Below are 20,318 nucleotides of genomic sequence, written 5' to 3' on the forward strand. Positions count from 1 at the left end.
ATCCTTGGACTGTTCAGTTTGTGCCTATGGTGCTCGTCTAGCGAAGCAGTGGTGCTAGGGAAAACCGCCATGCCTTTGACCAAAAAAGTCGACATCGTTTTAGACACTGAAGGCTACTACATAAAAAATGCTCGCGCAACAGATACAAAAACTTGAGACCAAGGTTGTAGTGCCACCGATTTTTTATCTGTACAAATATATTATTTAACCATCTTAATACCGCCACCAACTTCTTAACTTGATTTAGTTTTTTACTATTTTAATATTTATCAGCAGTGAACCCGAGACCTTACAATCTTATTCACACAGGCGTTACGCATCAATTTGTTAACATTCTTCTGTTATAAAAAGGTAGCGTGCGAAAGTTGAAGTTCGCGTGAAACAATTTGCGTGCCGAGACAAAATATTTAAGCGCTCGGCAATTTACCTAATTTTTATTGGCTACTGTCTGAAAGCTGTTGAGCGATGCTTTCATTCGAGATCGGAAATTCGCACATGCAACGTGTAGTGTATCCGATTTTTGTCGAGGCTCTTAATTATGGCTTTTATAAATTAAAAGATCGAGGTATAACTTTACAATAGCATTATTAATGAGTCAATTATAATTAATTTTGAATATGATTGTTTTTAAGTTTATTGAATGCCAATTGTAGATATATCTTTCTTTAGTAATTGCTAAATTATATATTAATATTTCTGGCACTAATTCGTTTGTTAAAATAAAACCATGCAGAAATTACTCTATTTTACGTTTGTTTTTTAATCTTTATTTTTGGATTGTCTGGATGAAATTGGTTTTAGTAGAAAGGCCGCCTTTTCCATCTATTGGCTTGTACCTTTAATGCGATAATTTAGTGATGTAAATAAATTATTTTTTGCACAAAAGGCTGATCACCTAAGTAGGTAGGCCTAGTGCCTATTAGATTAACAAATGATCATGAAACAGATATAGAAATCTGAGGCCCAGACATAAAAAAAGGTTGTAGCGCCATTGATTTATTTTTTATATAGTTTCTTAATTAATAAAATACTCATGACTATTAACTGTTGTTTACTGTTGTATTGAATCGTTATAACTTTGAAAGTCATTTTTACATTTCACAGTTTGTGGGTGATACAAAAATTGCATAAAGGCACCCGTACCGCTATCATATATAACCTTTATTTTAAAAACAGATACTTAAAAGGAGCTGTGAAAATACCATTCAATTTCCAGTTGATCCCACCACTAATTCCTTCTCAGAGCATTGAGTGAGGTAAAAAGAAAATCCCACTAATTGGACGCTCGAGATCACGACTGTTATTCTAATTGATGGACAGGAAAATCATTGGTCTTACCTGAATTCCTAGGCGTTGATGTATGCGTTTAGGTTAAACAAAACAGATAAAAAGAAAATTATAATTCATCATCTCTAGTGGTCGATCGAACTAAGTTGTATATTTAACACATTACTGCATATCACTAATTTTGTTTGACAATTATAAAGCTTTCGTAATTACGCAAACATAATTGCGTCCTACGTAATATATGTATGCGATCCTAATACTAACACGATTATAATAATAAATGAGGTAAGAACGGAAAGATTTAGACACAATTCAATTGAATGGCGTGTTAATTGTCTCGCTAATGAGTATTATAGCTTTTTAAAAGGGGTATGAATTTTTATTATATACTTGGCTCCATGTTTAGTATGTATTTGGAATGCGATAAAGGAACGAGAGCGATAATGAGATTTATATGATAGGGATAAACGAGGTTACGGAACGGCCTTCAAAGCTATGACCTATGTATAAGGGTGTATGCTCTCTTAAAAAAATTGGGAAGTTGTATTTCCCAGGGTTGACCTCCACTAAAAGGCATGCCATCGCTCGCTTGTTTGCAAAAGGAAATGTCTAGTGAAGGGGATTCTGGAAGATCTCCAGCCATCGTGGTTGTGTTAAGGTAATCCTTGCCTTCATAGTTCACATTGAGTAATTTTTTCTGCACTGTCAAAACTGCAGTGCACTGCAGTTACAAAAAGTTGCCGCCACTAAGAATTTCACCTACTCCTGGATATTAATAATTAATATAATCCAAAATATTCTAATAAATAAAAATAAATCAATGGCGCTATAAGCTTTTTCTATAAGGTCTTGGCCTGAGATTTCTGTATCTGTTTCATCATCATTTGTTAATCGAATTGGCAAGTAGGTGATCAGTCTTCTGTGCCTGACACACGCCGTTGACTTTTTGGGTCTAAGGCAAGCCGGTTTCCTCACGATATTCTCCTTCACCGTTCGAGCTAATGTTAAATGCGCACATAGAAAGACAGTCCATAGGTGCACAGCCGGAGATCGAACTTACAACCATCATGGGTTAGACTCGCACGCTGAAGCCACTAGGCCAACACTGCTCCAGATCCCAACATATTCTTATAGTTCTATAAAATCAAACCTAAGGTTATTGATGTTTATCGACTCTATTCGACTTTGAAACCATACAAGTCATAAACCTTTAGTTTTCTTTCACATTCTATTTGAATATTAGTGCATGAATAATTCGCAAAACAAGATTAACCGACGAACAGTCGAATTATTCGACATAATCGCTAGTGGTAAATGATTAATTAAATACCTACAACTCACTACGATATTTAATGCCCGTTTTATTAACAAAACATTTAAGCAACCTTCTTTCTTAATTGATTTTTTTATTATGGTAAATTACTTTAATTGAATAAAATGGAAGTGGGCGTGCCACTTCTCTAGGCTTCAAAATTATAGGCAAAACGAGTCGCATCATAGACAGGATCAGAAGGCAAACGTCGAAGGACGACCTTTTTGGATGAAAACTGCTGGTTTATACCGGCTGCAGGTGGCTTCTGTAAGAGCAAAATTCCTTGAAGGAGGCCTATATCTGTATTAAATTACATATTACTTCAAATGTAATATTTAATTTAATACATCTTTTTTGTTGCTGGAAGTTAAAGGCTTTTTATAAGTTATATTTAAAGAAAACACTTTTTTACCGGATTGAAGCTATGCACTATAATAAACTTATAATTATTTTACATAATTTTAAATTTTTAAACGTGTAAAAGCTTTGTTAACAAAAGACTATACTATAAGTTATATTTATTTATTTAAATATTTAGTACTTAGCCTGATATAAAATAATTATGGTGCCAACTGTAACATATAGAGCATTGTATTTATTGTTTGTTTTATCAATGCCAATATTTACACTATAAGCGGATATCCAAATAGCCCTTACTTTGATAGTATTCAATGGTCTCGCTGATATTCTGAGTACTCTGACTCTTGGCACAGTGTCAAATTCGCTGCGAACGCAGACAAGGTCGCGGTTTCACGTATATGTGGTTTTAAAACAGAGCTTTCAAATTGTATCTGGTCTGTGGTTTGAAGATTATTTGACAAAGAACATTTATTTTTATTTAACCGTATGAGAACTGCGCCGGTATAGAATAACATTTGAAGGACCTAAGTTTGATTCCTTGTGGGACTATATTGGTTTTTAGGTACAGGGAGAGCAGTTTTGGCCCACTACCACTTTCCTTAAATTTGTGTATCTAATGAGTTATATTTCTACTCGATATTGATTTCTAATTCGATATTTAGAGAAGTATTAAGCTAGCTGTTAATGTCTTTTACATATTTTAATAAGTTCGCTTTGTGTTAATTTATTTCGATTAATTAATAATAATTACATATGATATCTAGTATCTAGGGTTGTTATAATAAAAATATAATGTTAATAAGTATAATAAATACTTATCTATGCATTCATTTTATAAATCCACACAATATTATATGAGAATGAGTCAGTACGGATGTTGACAGCAAGTGAAAATTGAAAATACACTTATTTCAGATTTAGATTCGTTCAGTCTGAATCCGACGCGCGGCGTGTGCGCAGTCGTTGGGCAAATTTTAAGTGTTCAGTGGTGTGTTGAAAGGATCAAATTTGTCTTTTTCCGTGTTATATTAAACGATAATTCGAGTTTTCATATAACGGATATTTGTTCTCAATAAATTTTTCAGTACTTCGGTGCTTAGGTGACATAAATACTTCAAGAATGTTTAAGTTGCATTTCTTAAAGATATGTTTACGTTATGACTTTTATACAGAGAAACAAATTATATAAAATAACAGTCTCGCATTGGTTGTCGCATATGGATATTGCTTCCAGTGGAGATTTTTATGCCGGTTTTTATGTCAAGAATAATTATTACAAAGTCAAGTATAGCTTTTTAATATTAGGCAGCCACAGCGTTCCATTGCATCTCATAAATATCGCGTACCAATACTTTAAAATCAATCTAAATTAACACCATAAGAAGCCTTCAATTCCAATTGCCTGGAAGAGATCGCTTAGTAGAGATAAAGCCGGCCGTTGCATCATGTTTTTTAAGTGTATGCTTAATATTATTTAATTATGTGCCAAACGCGTAAATAACTTCATATTGCACGATTAGGCAATCATTGTTAAACATGTATATGTATGAGTTATGCCTTTAGAGATGTATTACAATATATTATTTATATACATTGTGTAAATTTGTTATATGTTGGGATATTAATTTAGATACCAAATACACACATCCCCCTAATTCATATAAATATATAAGTAGCTATTTAATCTTTATTAATCATAAACTAAGTGTCTCTTCCAACTCTTAATGTTAAAATCATACTCTCTGAAATCATTAAACAATAGCTGCTCAATTGTGTTTACAAACATATATTCATCATGTTTAAGTGTCTTTTCTAATGCACTATCAAATCGATGTGAAAATTGTATTAAAGTTTGTGACGGTAAAAAATTATGGTTTAGTTTTTTTACGTATGTTTTGGAACTATGATGATCCTCAATTGTAAAAATTTACGCACTTAACATAGAGCAGTTTAAAACGAAAGTCTTGGTCAAAAGTATGTCTTTAAATAATAAAACACGCTATACATATATACAATAGACGTTTGTAATAGTACTTATTGGCCGCAGTCAGTTCATCAAAACACAACATAAAGTAAGCCTTGTAAACTCCTGTCGTGCTTTCAAGTAAGTTATCATTATCATTATTAGGAACTTTTCGTTTATAGAAATTCCTTTTTGGCTTCTAAATCACTGTGGGGCTGAGGACCGTAATATGAATATGATTATAATAAAGTTGTTATTAATTTTTTTTGGGTCCACAAAATCATTAGTTTCATTTGTTTTATTATTGTATCATGTATATTTTCGTTGATATTTTCGTTTGTATTCCACAGTAAATAAAATTGGCGTATTGCACATAGCCAATAAAAGTAAATACGCAAAGCTCCGAGTTTGATTCCGGGAAACACAATGAAATGAGAACTGAAACTAGTGGAACACAGAAATTCCATGTAAGCTACAAATAGCTTATCTGATATTGTATAAATACTAAACTCGTGCTTGGAACAAATTCGATGTTACCAATACTTTAACTTTGTAATAAAATACATTTCCTTTAAGTTAATCTTTAATCATTTCAAAAACAGGTTTGTTTTGAAGTTAAAATTTTAAACTCTTATTATCGCAATAAAGCAATTTTAATCCAATATTTATTAAAAACCCTTTTGGATTATCAAGCCTAAGAATCTTTTTGCTATACAGGTCTTACTAGCATCTTCGAAAAAGAATGAGGAAATAGAATATGATTAGAACTGATATTGTGGAATGCAATTACGCAGGGCAACGACATTGCATTGGTTTTGTTAGTATCTTATTGTGTCTGGGCAGTCCATCATTCATTGATCCAATTCAAAATAGAGTACGTACTTGTATATTACACGTATGTCTCTGTGACTGACTGAGCTGCACGAATAATATCTGTACCATAAATTTAAAACTGTTCCTTATCCAATCGAAGTATTGAATTTAGTTTTAATTTAGGTTACCATAGTAAAAACCTCAAATCGTCGTCATGGTAACATATATGTGCTACTAGAAACCACTGTTTTATAAAGTTAATATATATATAGATATATATAAATCCCAATTTCCCTTGCTCACAGCATCACGCGTGAACGGCTGGACCGATTTTGCTAATTCTGTTTTTGTTGTGTTTGTTATTGTCACAAGAAGGCTCTTTTGAAAGAAAAAAAGAAGAAAATTTCGCGGAAAATTAAAAAAATTAAGAATACTTAACCACCATATTTATTAATTAGTAATCATGACATTTGTTACGATAGCATTTTTTTTCATTTCATTCAAACTTTTTCATGTAACCACCATATGGCGTTTGACATAACATTGACAGAATGCGTGCTGCAAATAAAGTCAAAGGATGTAAGAAAAACAAATGCTTTGATCGGAGTTATTATATTGATTAAATACATATAAAATCATTACAGTTGCTAATTGTTCTTGGCATTAATCTTGAAAATCCATGTTTTTCACATGGCCAGTTATATGTAACCTGTTCCCATATCGGAATACCATCAAAACTATTCATATACGCGTCAGAAAAACAAACAAAGAGTGTTGTATATCATAAAGTATTTTTAGTTCATTATACCAATTCATAATCAATATTCATAGTTAAGAGAGGACAACATCTATCGGGTCCGCTAGTTTCTAATAATCCTACTCATCCGTTAGCAGTTTAACATTTGTCTTTTTATCTATTTAGATATGTTTCCTACCCTCTTTTGTTTTTGGCAAGAATGTATACAATCGGAGGTAATTTATTAATGTCAAATAATTTTTAGTATACAATTTAATGTGTTTGCATAATTAAACAAGAACAAAACTCACGTCTCAGTATGTATTTGAAGTTGGAAAGCAAAACTTGGGTACGCTTGTTGTGTCTATGTTATTTAAGACGGCTACAACGCGTTGCAACGACAAACTTAACTCGCTATTAACTTGGCAATACAACTTATAATAATAGCCTTGTTGGTAAAGGTTAAACATCGATTGTTTCAATGGATACATTCTTTAGTGTACCAACATTGGCTGTATACCACCCATGTACTTGTATGTATCTTTTACCAAAGTGGTAATTCATTATAGTACATTCTCACGACGTAGTCTCTACGGTTGGAAGTGAACTTCTTTAGAGGCCTTCAAAATCGCCTCCGATTATTATATATATTTCCTTTATCTAGAAAATATTTCGAAAAATGTAAATATCTTTATTTTAGGTTATAGAAATCTATTGGCTTAAATATATACTTTATTTCATTTCAGTTTTCATGGGTGGCTCTTTAGTCAAAACAAATTATTATGTATTGCGGTTTTATCATTATCTGCGAACAATATAAGGCAATTAAATGGGTTAAAAGATGTAGAAGAGGTAACGATATCAAACCAATAGTCTAGAAAACCGATGTTGGGATCAAAAATATTGTGTTACGTATCAGTATAAGTTGTTAAATGTTTTGACAACCAGAAGGGTGTAGAGTTGTGACGAGGGTCCTCTGCGCTAATTATTCAAACTGGTAATATTTTAGAAAAAATTTGTTTTCACGCACGTTGGGTAAATAAATTTTCGTGACCTCGCTGTTTTCATGCAAAATGTTTGCACTTTTGACTTGTATTTTTCATTTTCTGAGTCATCGTTTTGTCCTTGTAACCATTTAATGTAATTCTTACCAAGTGTTCTAATTTTAAAGTCTGGTTTTCTTTATCACGTCGTTCTAATTACAAAAATTCTCGCTTGGCGGTAAGCAATTTTCCTTCATTCATTCATTCATCATTTTGCCTTCCTCAATTTTAAGTTATACAAATGTTTTTGTTCATATAATTAAAGTACAGTAGGTACGTTAAGAGACAATTTAAGATAAAATAATATTTTATAAAATGTACCATGAAGTAATTGTATAGATATGTCAAATAATCATGGTGAATTATTTATCGGTATTTGTTTTGTAATGAGATCCTTTCAACGCCCACTATATTATCAGATACAAACATGGAGTGCGACTTACAATGTGCGTATTCGTATTCATCATTCGATTCCAAAACACCTTCAATAACAATCGAAGACAATCAAGAAGAAAACTATTTGATATCATATCCGTCGGAAGAAGAAATTAAAAGTCATCGAAACAGCTTTGATGAAACTAAGTTTAATTATTACATTGATCCAGTAACTGGGGAAGTCAAAGAGGAAGGAGGAAACGAGGATTATAAGTTATGTGGGGCGGTTAATGACTTCGATATTTCGTTAGAGACGGGAGAGGCCGTACCTATTGTTTATCTTTCGACGTCTAGAGCGGCGAAGCTGCAGCGCTCTTTGAGACTGTCCGGACTTAAAAAGGTTGGTTTTTTCAAGCTTATTAAAATTTAAATTAAGAACGTTAAGTTTTAATTTCCGCCGGCTAAATTATGCTGACTATAATAGTGGCATTGTGGATTAAACGATAAAAGACGATAAAGGTTTTTCATTCATGAATTTTTGTCATTCAAGAAATAGATCTATTAACTGAGGGTGATAATATGAAATTGAAGTCAAGTCGTATTGGATTTTGACATACCGGTGTCATAGCGCGAAGACTCGTTTCTGAATTTTACCCTTGGAATACATCTATGTATTTTAATAATGATACAATGTTGGTGCTATTGTTTTACTTGTGTTTTAATTATTGTATTTGCGTTTATGTATTAGGTTCAATAATACAAAATGAAACAAGCTAATCATACGAATCCTGGGTGTATGTATTATGTTATTTCTCACATATAATTACAATTATAATGATTTTAAAATGATATGTGAATGAATGTATTTAACATACATAACTTTAATGCAATTTTAATGAATGATATAATTTTTGATGTTAAAATTTCCACGCCGGGTGATGTTCATAATTATTACGCTATGTTTAATTTATTTTACTCTGGACGAAGATGAATGTCAATTTTATATGGAAAATATCTTTTACACAAATTAGTGTTGTGATATTAAATCAAAAACTGACCATTTATAATATAAATCTATATCTATATATGTATCTAAAAATGAAATGCTCTTTGTCTCGCTAAAACCTGTTAGGCTAATTATGATCTCGAAATATATGTGGAAGTTTAGGGAAGGTTAAGGCGGTGGGAAACATAAATAATAAGTAGAGAAAATACGGAAATCGGCAGATGAATTTTCCAATAAACCTGTTCCTGGGAAATATTTGATGTCTTTAGTCACAAAACTAAAAATTGACACTTGGTTGTCATATATTTATATATGGGTTCAGAAATTCATGTTTGTTAGCTATAGTATGAGGTCCTATCTCTTTGGACTGTTAAAATAATAGTGTTGACACAAATATAGATTAAACAAAGTTCACCAGGTAATCTAGTACATAAATAAAAACAATTAAAATGAAAACTACGAAAAAAAAACGCCCTTAAATGACACAGCTCTTTCCACGCCACCATCATCGAAAAGATTAAAAAGATAATTAAGTACTAGCTAAGCGGTCATCTTTAAATAAAGACTAAACGTTCTAAATAAGTCAATACATAAATACAGATACAAAAATAAACGATACTGAAGCAACGGCATTCCGTTTCAAAACCACAGATAGATATGCTGAAGTTATAAAGCCCCATTTTACGTCAAGGGTTAAAACAAATAAAACTAAAATCGGAACCGCTCTCCACGGAATAAATATTTCATAGAGTACAAATCGCTTCAAGTCAAATAAAGCTCCTATTTCCATTCACTTTTTTACTCCCATTTTTTAAAGATTTAACCAACTGATTTCTCCTGAGATTTTGTTCAGAGCAAACGCGTTCTCACAAATTATTCGTATGTCAAAAATGTATGTAACATTTGTTTAACCGCGAAATGAAAATATCTTATTCCATTAATGAAAAAAAAAAGCTGTTGCATTTCATTATTTTAATACCTTAACATTGACTAAGTTACAAAATACGAAACTCTGATAATAGAAGAAAAACAAAATTACGGTTGTAATACGTCATATAGACCACTTAAAATGGAGATGGACAGGGCACCTGCTAAAATGCTAACTTGATAAATCATTAGGAAGAGCAAAAAAGTATGTCTGTGGTATCCAAGAGATGGATCCAGAAGACAATGGCGAGATGACATCAATACGACCTTGGCCGTACTCGACCGTCAATTATCTTATTATTATTATTAATTATATATATTATATTAATTATTTAAAACTCATTGGAGAGAGCTGTGGTAGGCCTATTCCAAAAGGCACACCAAATTGCGATAATGTTAAATTTGTACTTCAGAAATAAAAGCCCTTTAATTTATTTGACTTTATATGGTTATTTTATTCTTCTTCTAAAATTACACTTAATAATGTTTTTTCTGTAAATCTAATATAAAAATTGAGGTATATAAAAGTGAACATGATATATTTTTTGTAATATTTAATTAGCACTCGTTTAACTATATGGTAATCGTAATAGTGGTGCTGTATATAATATACGTATATACATACACTCTAGTACTCTAGTCTAGGAGAGTGTATAACACTCTACATCAGCCTTATATTCTTTTATATATATAGGGATCGAATGATAAATCAAAATTAAATAATAAATTTTCATTACTATCACAAAATTCTATCCGCCAGCTTTTAGATTATATTCTACATGAATATTTGAATTTTTATAATTGAATCTATCCTTATATGTTTTGTAATTCGTATTTACATCAAACTTACCATCTCATAAACTAAATCACAGTTGTTAGAAATTTTCGCAATTAATAAATCAACAATGTACTGGTTATGTATCATTAAGATTATTCGAAATTCAACCTCTAAGTGTAAGAAAGGAAATATTCTTTAAAAGAAAGAACTTAAGAGACATAAATAATAAATGTAACAAAATAAAATATTCCTCGCCTAGTATAGGTAGCCTTCCTGTGAATTTCGAAGCCATCGTCAAGTAAAATAAGACACCAATTTCGAGCTTGAAATATGACAGAAAAATATATTTAAAGAAACTTACGAACCTATGATTTATTACTGTTTTATTTTCTATAGAGAAATAAGGAATAAATAGGTTTATACTGCATGAATAGTGGGACGGAGTAGACTAGTAGAAAATAGTAGTCAGTACTGCAGTAGCAGTTTGTATTGTCGGATCACTTTATAAAAAAATGTTCTTGAATGATGTGCTTTTCATAAATCAAAGACACTATCTGCGAAGATAAAAAAGTGAAAAACAGTTTTTACATTCTAATTTTAATGTTAGTTCAGGTAAAACTTTATTCGTAATAGTTTTAGGTTCGTATTGTAGTCGGCTTATAGGTTTTTATTAAATAAAAATATCTGGTGGCGCTACAACCCTTGTTCTTGGCCTCAGATTATTGTATTACGTACCGTGATTATTGTATTTCTTAATTTTTTTTTTTTTTTTTTATAAAATAGGGGGCAAACGGGCAGGAGGCTCACCTGATGTTAAGTGATACCGCCGCCCATGGACACTCTCAATGCCAGAGGGCTCGCGAGTGCGTTGCCGGCCTTTTAAGAATTTGTACGCTCTTTTCTTGAAGGACCCTAAGTCGAATTGGTTCGGAAATACTTCAGTGGGCAGCTGGTTCCACATAGCGGTGGTGCGCGGCAAAAATTGCCTTGAGAAACGCTCAGTCGTGGAACGTCGGACGTCGAGGTGATACGGGTGGAATTTTGTATTTTGCCTCGACGTCCGATGCTGAAACTCAGCTGCAGGTATTAATCCGAACAACTCCTCTGAACACTCTCCATGGTAAATGCGGTAGAAGATGCAGAGTGACCCCACATCTCTACGCAACGCCAAAGGATCGAGCCGCTCGGAGAGGGATTGGTCATCGACGATTCGAACCGCTCTTCGTTGGATACGGTCAAGTGGAAGGAGCTGGTACTGGGGAGCCCCCGCCCAGAGGTGAGAACAGTATTCCATGTGGGGCCGTATTTGCGCTTTATAGAGTTGCAAGCGGTGGCCCGGAGTGAAGTACCGTCTCGCCTTGCTGAGCACACCAAGCTTTTTGGAGGCTAATTTAGCCTTTCCCTCCAAATGACCGCGAAACTGAACGTCGTTCGATATGTCAACGCCAAATATTCCGATGCTGGCTGTGGCTTCAAGAAGAGTGTTTTCGAAAAGAGGAGTAGCGACAAAGGGTATTTTTTTCGCGGAAAACGCGCAAACTTGTGTCTTCTTGGGGTTAAATTGGACTAGGTTTAGTCTAAATGGGCATGTAGCAGCCTTCTGTGTCTGACAATTGACATACGCCGTCAACTCCTTCGGCTCTAAAGCATGCCTGATGCACAATGTTTTCCTCACCATACGACTGAGTGTTAATGTCGGGCTTCAATCGAATCGAACCTCAGGGATGAAAGTCTCACGATCAAGCCACTAGGTCAACAAGCCCACTACTTTTAAAATAATTTACGATATGGAATTCTATCTCCTAGGTCTTCCTAAAGCAAATGAGCGAATTGCTATGGAACCGATTAATGTCATTTAGATAGGACCTAGTAGTGCCGCGGGGCACGCTGTTACAGTAAACGATAATCGTTACTGCATATCTGTTAACCGTTTCTTAACTGCGGTTGTAACGATTTCGATTTAAAAGATATACTGAAACTTGTCCTATAAAGAAAAGATACATGGTTCCATAATTTACACAGGGATATGCAATATTTTAAGACACTTGACAATATTAATAACCATTTTATCGAGGTGTCTATATCTTTATCTTTTATGATAAATGTCATATGTGTTTCGGTACATTCAAACGTCAAATTGACCAAGCTGACATGTGATTGTGTTCGATTCCCGTAACAGTAATTGATTTATATTGAAAAATACAGAATACTCGGCGATACGTTAATGAGTATAGAACAATACATTTCTTTCCATAACTCATAGAAATATTTACCCAGTAATTACAAGTTGCGTAATACTGTTTGGAATAGACAAATTAAACGAATACATTTCTTGTAAACATCCTACGTGCGTTTATTTTGTTGATACAGAACTACAACTAGAACTTAATGAATCGGTCCTAAAAACGTATAGAATGAAGCTGTTATTGTTTTTTAAGAAAGTACTATTTATTTCAATACACAATTTTACAAGTGGCCGTTCACATATTGTCCAAAAATTGCCTCTCAAATTGAAGTAGTAGCTGTGATACAATGAATAATTGCTTTACCGTTGCAGAACATATTAAATGAAAGATTATACAAAAGATAAATAAAACGAGACTTTTATGTAAATTGCATAATCTGTCATGCTATCAATACATCAACGCATGTTGTTAATATTGGAAACTAAAATTTTATGTTCAAACAGATAAGATTGTAATTACACGACATATTTTTCTCTTATATTCATGGTTCGCTCACTTGTTTATGAGTTGCTGAAGTTGGCTAGTTTGAGCTTGGAAGCTACAGAAATGGAATTTGCCTACTGTAAGCATTTAACGGATAACAGTTAAGTCATCTTTGGTAGATAATATTTCGTTTTGAAAGCTAATGGAAGTAATAAAAATACATCATGCATCCACAGAATAGTATTAGTTTCGGTCAAATTACTATACTATATCGGGAATCGGTGTTGCCTTAGAGAATGCTACTATTTAATCTCTCACATTAAATCTAATTTAGTTTCATCCTCACAGCTAGTAGTGTTTGGCTTTGGATTACGACTCTCATCCCTCAGTCGTAGATTGGAACCCTGGTTGTGCAACAATAGACTTAACTACTAGTGTTAAATACACATGCACGATGAAGGAAAACATTGTGAGGCAAGCGTTATGCATTAGACCCAAAAGGTCGACGGTGTGTCTGGCGCAGAAGTAAAAAAAAACGAATGATCACGAAACAGGTACAGAAATCTGAGGCCAATACCTGAGCGTAGTAGCACCACTGTTTTTTCTTTGTTAATAGCATGTATTTTATTGTCCGGCAAATAAGTCTGCTTTTAAATGCGTACAAATCGTATTTTTTTCACTACAAAATCATTAATTTGCCTGTACTTTGTTGTCAATGTTCTCCCAAGCCGCAAATTCTAACTTCTGAACTGTGTACTGTGACTGTACACATTTGCGGCACGCTTGCGGTGCTAGAATTACCCTCCCATTACTCTAAAACTGTTTCGAGGTCTGCTCCGTGAGCCACATGAGCCTGTTGCTAAAAAATAATTAATCTTAAAGTACTCTTTCCAATTCATATAAGCTATTAAATAGCGCCCATACATTATACCCAAGTCATTTTCGTAAAAGTTTATAATGAAGTTATATGAACGTCTATAGTAACTTTGCTCCAGCTTTTAGGTTAATGCCATAATTACTCGTATATTGTTTTAGCGTATTAACAAATTTAGAGCCTAAATTAAGTCTTTGTGAAGTCGTTATTGAAAATTGTAGTTAAATTATCGTCAATAAATCCGTATAGATAAAGTCCTCGCTAAAATGATCGTTGGAGTGTAAAAGTATTTCACTTAAATGTAAATGATGTGACTGGTCAATAATAAAATTGATCTTTGTTAAATTTGAGTTAAGTCTGCATTTTCAATTTTTTGAGATTTATACCATGAAAAATATTTCATAAAAGAAAACACAAATGCATAGCCAAAAAAATTTATTTTATATAAGTGGTTCACTCGTCTCTTTCACTCACTCGTCGTTTTAAACAAATATTCAATGCAACTTTTAAAACAATTCATAAAATTATTTATTCTGTCTTCAAATACATGTTGTATGACTTCCTCAATATATTCGTATGGTTGCATACTGACATAAATTATATAACGATAGTAAAAATACTTTCAAAATTCAGATTAAAATTACCACACTTCCTTAACCTCGGATAGATTATGCAATGACAGCTCAATTCACTCTTCCCACACTTGACCCCGATTCTTTGAACTATTTCCGACTATTTCTATTAGAAAATACGACACAAAAACAAAAGAAATTAAATAAAGACGAATGACATGTAGCGAATGCAGTGAGTTGTTTGTTTAACCGCCGAGCGCAAAGACTATAGAGCGTTTCGATTAGACTTTCGGATTATTTTCTATCGCAATATAATAATGGTAATAAGTTTCTTATGTGTTAAAAGTAAATTTCTTTTCGAAGTAACACATGAACCAGACCCGGATACATAGTTTATGATAGGTGTTTAAACTACGAAGGTTTTTTGGGAAGGCTTGTAGGTATCTACCTAATCATTTCTGCTACTGAGACAGCTGGGTTGGTACTCAAATAGACTTCCTTGCCTACATCCCCATATTACTGCATTGGGGATTACTTTCGCACATTACAGAGGCTTTCAAGCACCAGTTTTGATTTATCGAAAATCTATCTATAAGCGAATTGATTAACATAGTGAGTATAATCAGATATTTATTATATAGTTGTAAGATATTCTATATATACTATAATGTTAATGACATAGTAGATGTCATTAACATTATAGTATCGATCTGAAAAATTACGTATGAAAAGAGAGAGATAGAGATTACCTACTTGCTTATAGAAATGGACAACGAATGATGCGAAAAGTGCATAGTCCTATACCATGTTTAATAATTTACGATCATCGTGAAGATACTCTTTATACGTATATATACGTATCTGGATAAAATTGAATTGCTCTTAATTTCGAAGTACTCGATCGCTTGGCTTGGAAAATGACAAGGATTTCCTGTTGAGGATAAGCCGCAGCTGTGCTCACGATATTTATCTTACTAAATACAACCCTATGAATTCAGTAAGAAAGATCATATTACCTTATAGTGAATATTCGTAGAATTCTGCCGATTTGAAATGCTTTCTGGCTTCAGAGATTTACGAATTAGAAATTGATATTTTCCTTTAATATGCTGTTTTAATATTAAGTCATATAATTTATTACTTACCGATGGCTTTGTTTACGGCAAAATGGATAAATATTACTCAGGGCTGTCCAAGAATATATATTATTTTTATCATTATTTCATCAATTCTAATGTTACAAATGTATTACTAGTAAAGCTAGTTTATACACAACCTCACAATATTATGTCAAGAGTTTTGAGAGCATTTCCGGTGAATGCATCTGTAACTTCAGCATCAGGGGAACTACAAGTCAGTACAATCTTCCCGACAATAATAATATTATTGTGAAAATCTTGCAATGCTTCCGTGGTATTAAACATTATTTATCTGTTATATCTGTTTACGTTTGAGCTATGCTTATGGTATGGTTTGTTTGGGTTATATATTTTATTTTACAAACACATATAATGAAATTATAAATATTCTTTTAATGATTTTTATATGATTTCTCGCGGGGACGAAAAATGAGTGAATGTTTTTTAAAGATTTAATACATTTAATAGATTATAATTTTGCTATTAATCGGAGTCGTAAATATTGTATTGTCCGCATTCAAATAAATATGTTTTACATAAAATTTAAAAATATATTTACGTATTTAGAACGATTAAAGCCTCAGTTAACTGGTATACATAACACATAACTTTTTCATACTATCATTTTTAATTTCTAAAATAAATTAATTGACTGAATTTTTCTATTTGTGAAAATAAATTATCATAATTTAAAAAATAAATAAACCTGCCTTAAGTGAAGATCTCTCAGTTAACTAAACGAGATTTGAAATATAAATAATAAATTGTAATTAGTATTGAAGTTTGTTTTGCTGAAACCATATTTCTGAGAAGTTCGATTTAATTTTATTCTTGGCAAAACATCAAAAGTAAGCCGGTAATTTTGTGTCATTTACCCCAGTTTTTGATATTTAAACTCTGATTACGAAATACGTAGGCTCTATTCGCCGTTTAACTCTGAAAATATGCAAAAATATTAACGGAGAAACCCAACATTACAAGATCTTATTTTGTTCACTAATATTATTTATTTTTTAATTAGCAAAAATTAATTGTACTAAGATCCGATTTCGTTTGTTCGTATTTTTGCCAATTTAAAATATTTTTGTACATTTCTGTTAAGGAATCAATCTCTTACTTTAAAAAGCAGTGGCGCTTAGTCTTAGTTAATACCACTTATTTAGTTCTATGTGCGCATTTAACATTAGCTCGAACGGTGAAGGAGAAAATCGTGAGGAAACCGGCTTGCCTTAGACCCAAAAAGTCGACTGCGTCAGGCACAGAAGGCTGATCACCTACTAGCCTATTAGATTAACAAATGACCATGAAACAGATACAGAAATCGGAGGCCCAAAAAATGTTGTAGCGCCATTGATTCATTTAAGTAACAAAAGTGTAATACACTTGAGAAAATAAATATGTTATATATCTACAGCTGTAAGCAAAACAACAATTTGACAATCCGAGAGAAGTTTAAAGCATTTTCAAGAATATTTCGGTCGTCAATCGCTCAAAGTACCACAAGAGAATCTTACATTTTCTTTGTCAGTGATTGATGACTGTAGACTCCAAGATACGATTTGCCCATACATCATATTGTCGATAAAATATATTCTTCATTTAATAAATACTAAATGCCAAGTTGGCGACGCTTTAACTGGCTGTTAACTTGTTTCATATAACATTTAAAACGGCGGAACGATTTTATGTTTAGTGAAACGGATCCTAAAAACGGCTGTTATGCAACCATTGTTTCATAGTGATAAATTACTCACAAATACTATTCATAAATTTTATAAAATAAAGTTCATCAAGTCCCAGCTGGTAGACGCGACAAAAACAATCTATATTATCAGTTGGTTCGTTAACGTCAAAATAACAACGCCTCCGAAGATATTTTCTTTTCACGAATTTTCATTCAGACTAATCGCTCAAATTTTTCATTTCCATCCAATTATGGGGTTTTCCGTCAGCGCGACACAAGGCACGTTCTCCGAAACTAATTAATTTTTACTCATTTACAAGTCTTATGGTTAAGCCTTCGGGGCCAAGTCTCACCAGTTTCTGTTAAGTTTAAAGTCTTAGGTTCATTAACTGCTCGGCATCGATTACGATGGCGACTTATTTTTAAACGCGAGTACGGGACTAGCTTTATACGTCTGGTGTTAATAGTTATAAGGTATCAAATTAAAGCCAACAGTTTCATGAAAAAACGTTCTTAATTACAACATAAAATATATTGAGATCTTTTTATTTTTAATTTTACACACGTAAGAAGTGGAACGTAAATAAAGTTAAATTAGATAAAGTTTAACAGAAGGCTTTTTATTATCATAGACATGCATACAGATAATACAATTATTTCATTTTACCTTATTAATACTAAGATTATTACAGAATTTATTTAATTGTAATAGTATTATTATTATCATGTTATGTTATCGTTATTATATATTTTTGTTATTAATGGCATCGTATCAACCGTGGTAGGGACGAGAAAAAGATAGCGCGTAACGGAATAATGTGACGTATAACCGAAAAATGTGACGGTATTTTTTTTTACAACGCCGATATAGAAGTTTCACTTCAAAAAGAGCTTTTATCCGCCATCATATCTAAAGCCAATTCAAAGTTCAGCATGATCATTAGAGAATGACACGGGATACCGTTGAGAACGTTGAAGTTGCCCACTCCAGTTGAAAGTTTAATGATCCAACTCTTAACTGTCCGTTTAAATGGTTAGGTAACTCTAATTCAAACTTCGTTTTCCTAAGGGTTTACTAATACCAGGTATATATTTCCAAGATAACTTTAAAGGGTAACTGCTGGACAGGGCTTTTCATCATTTGAAAATTATTTAAAAAAAGATTTAGTGCAATCACCGCTATAACTTGTGTTTGACTAAATTCGTATCTATTTTTAAAAAATCAAACATCAAACATAAGGAGCTTTAATTAAAAACTTTTTAAAAATAACTGTTCCAAAAATATGCACTGACAAGAAAAAGAAACATCTTCATCTCAACTCTTAGCAAGCTCACTTTCGCATAATTCTTAAATATTGAAAAGTCAAAAATCATTTATTCATATGGGTAACACAATGTACACTTATGAACGTCAAAAAAATATATTAGATACTTCTAATTTTACATTTACTGCCAGTTCTCAATTCAAGGGCGTAGAACGGAAGAGAAGAACTGGCAATAAACTCTCCGCCTCTCATTTTAATCGCCAAGTTTTTTGTTTTACACTTCATACAATGGAATATTTTTAATTATAGACAAAGCACCACAAACTGAGTTAAACTTCATAACGATATTATCTTAGTTTAGTGTCTATCCTGTGTACACTTCGCAATTTAATTTGAAATAAACTAGACTCCATTCGTAGTTGGTATAACTTAATTACAACTTTGTAAGCTTTCAATTTTTCTCCATTTATTTACAGTGAATTTCCACTTTACACCTTAAGGAGAATAAATGATTTGTTGTAAATTTAATTTAAAACGAGGGTTAAATTTCATTAAGTGTTTTCAGCTAAAATTGGATCTTTGTTCATTAACAAAGACCAAATTCTGGCACCAGCGTAGGCCGAATATTTTTTTACATAATTTTGTTTATTGATTAAAACAAGCTGTACAACTAAAATTAAATAAATTAAGGCTGGTGAGTGTTATTGCTTACAATAACACTCACCATAGTTGTGTAAATTTTTGAAGTTATACTTCTTTAGTTTTAGTTAGGGAAAAATTATAAGAGAAAATGTCACAAAAAACCGAAGTTAGCTATTGTCAACATTTTATTTTGAGATGTTTAATAAACTTTATTTAACTAAATAATGCGTTATAATTAAACTTTCAATATACTAAATACCTTTTTTCTATTTGTATTATTAGTGTCGTTTTTTTCAAACTAAATTCTTTAAGAATACGTTTTTGAAAAGATTGTTATCTTGTTACGCCAAAGAAGTATAACTACCACACAACTCTAACGCAAATATACACATATAATAAGTACACACACGTTTTTTTAAATGTTCACGTAATATACTTATTCCGTGTGTATAATCCCAAATACAAGTCAAACTTTCTATGATGATTATATGTTAGATGTCAACTTCTTGGCACGTTCCATTTTAAAAATGCTGTGTACAACAAGAAGCAAGATGAATGTCGATTTATCAATTTACAAAAATGAAATAAATTAAAAAAATGCTTTATTATTTGGTCATACGACGTTCGACGTCGAAAAAATAAAAATTGTTTGCATTTCAATAGCACAGAAAACTGATTCAAGTAGGTACGTAAGACAATAATAATCAACAAAATAGTTACGAGATTTCACACGCACGCGTGAAACACTCTAAACTAATATATTTTGGATATTTTAACTTTATTATTGTAATATGCGCCGGTTCTCTTAACAATTGTTCTCCGTAACATCAAGAGCAAGACGTGTACACGTTAGGTAATTTACTTTTGCTTATA

At 32.3% G+C, this 20,318-nt stretch overlaps 1 protein-coding gene across 7 annotated transcripts in view; it reads left to right on the plus strand.

The window, feature by feature from the left end:
- The window catches only part of LOC123708795 (apoptosis-stimulating of p53 protein 1), a 175,796-nt gene that overhangs the window by 93,169 nt on the left and 62,309 nt on the right, over positions 1-20,318 (plus strand). The window contains exons 1-2 of one of the 7 annotated variants that reach the window (XM_045659699.1): positions 3,898-3,947; positions 7,934-8,289. The exons of 3 other annotated variants lie outside the window; for them this stretch is intronic. In XM_045659699.1, coding sequence (XP_045515655.1) covers positions 7,942-8,289 — 348 coding nt within the window. In that variant the 5' untranslated portion in view covers positions 3,898-3,947; positions 7,934-7,941. Of the gene's footprint in view, positions 1-3,897; positions 3,948-7,158; positions 7,693-7,781; positions 8,290-20,318 lie in introns of those variants that run through there. 3 more of the 7 variants (XM_045659707.1, XM_045659690.1, XM_045659724.1) reach the window with 3 other exon arrangements.

This window comes from Pieris brassicae, chromosome 1, assembly GCF_905147105.1.
Source record: "Pieris brassicae chromosome 1, ilPieBrab1.1, whole genome shotgun sequence".
Classification (NCBI taxonomy): Eukaryota; Metazoa; Arthropoda; class Insecta; order Lepidoptera; family Pieridae; genus Pieris; species Pieris brassicae.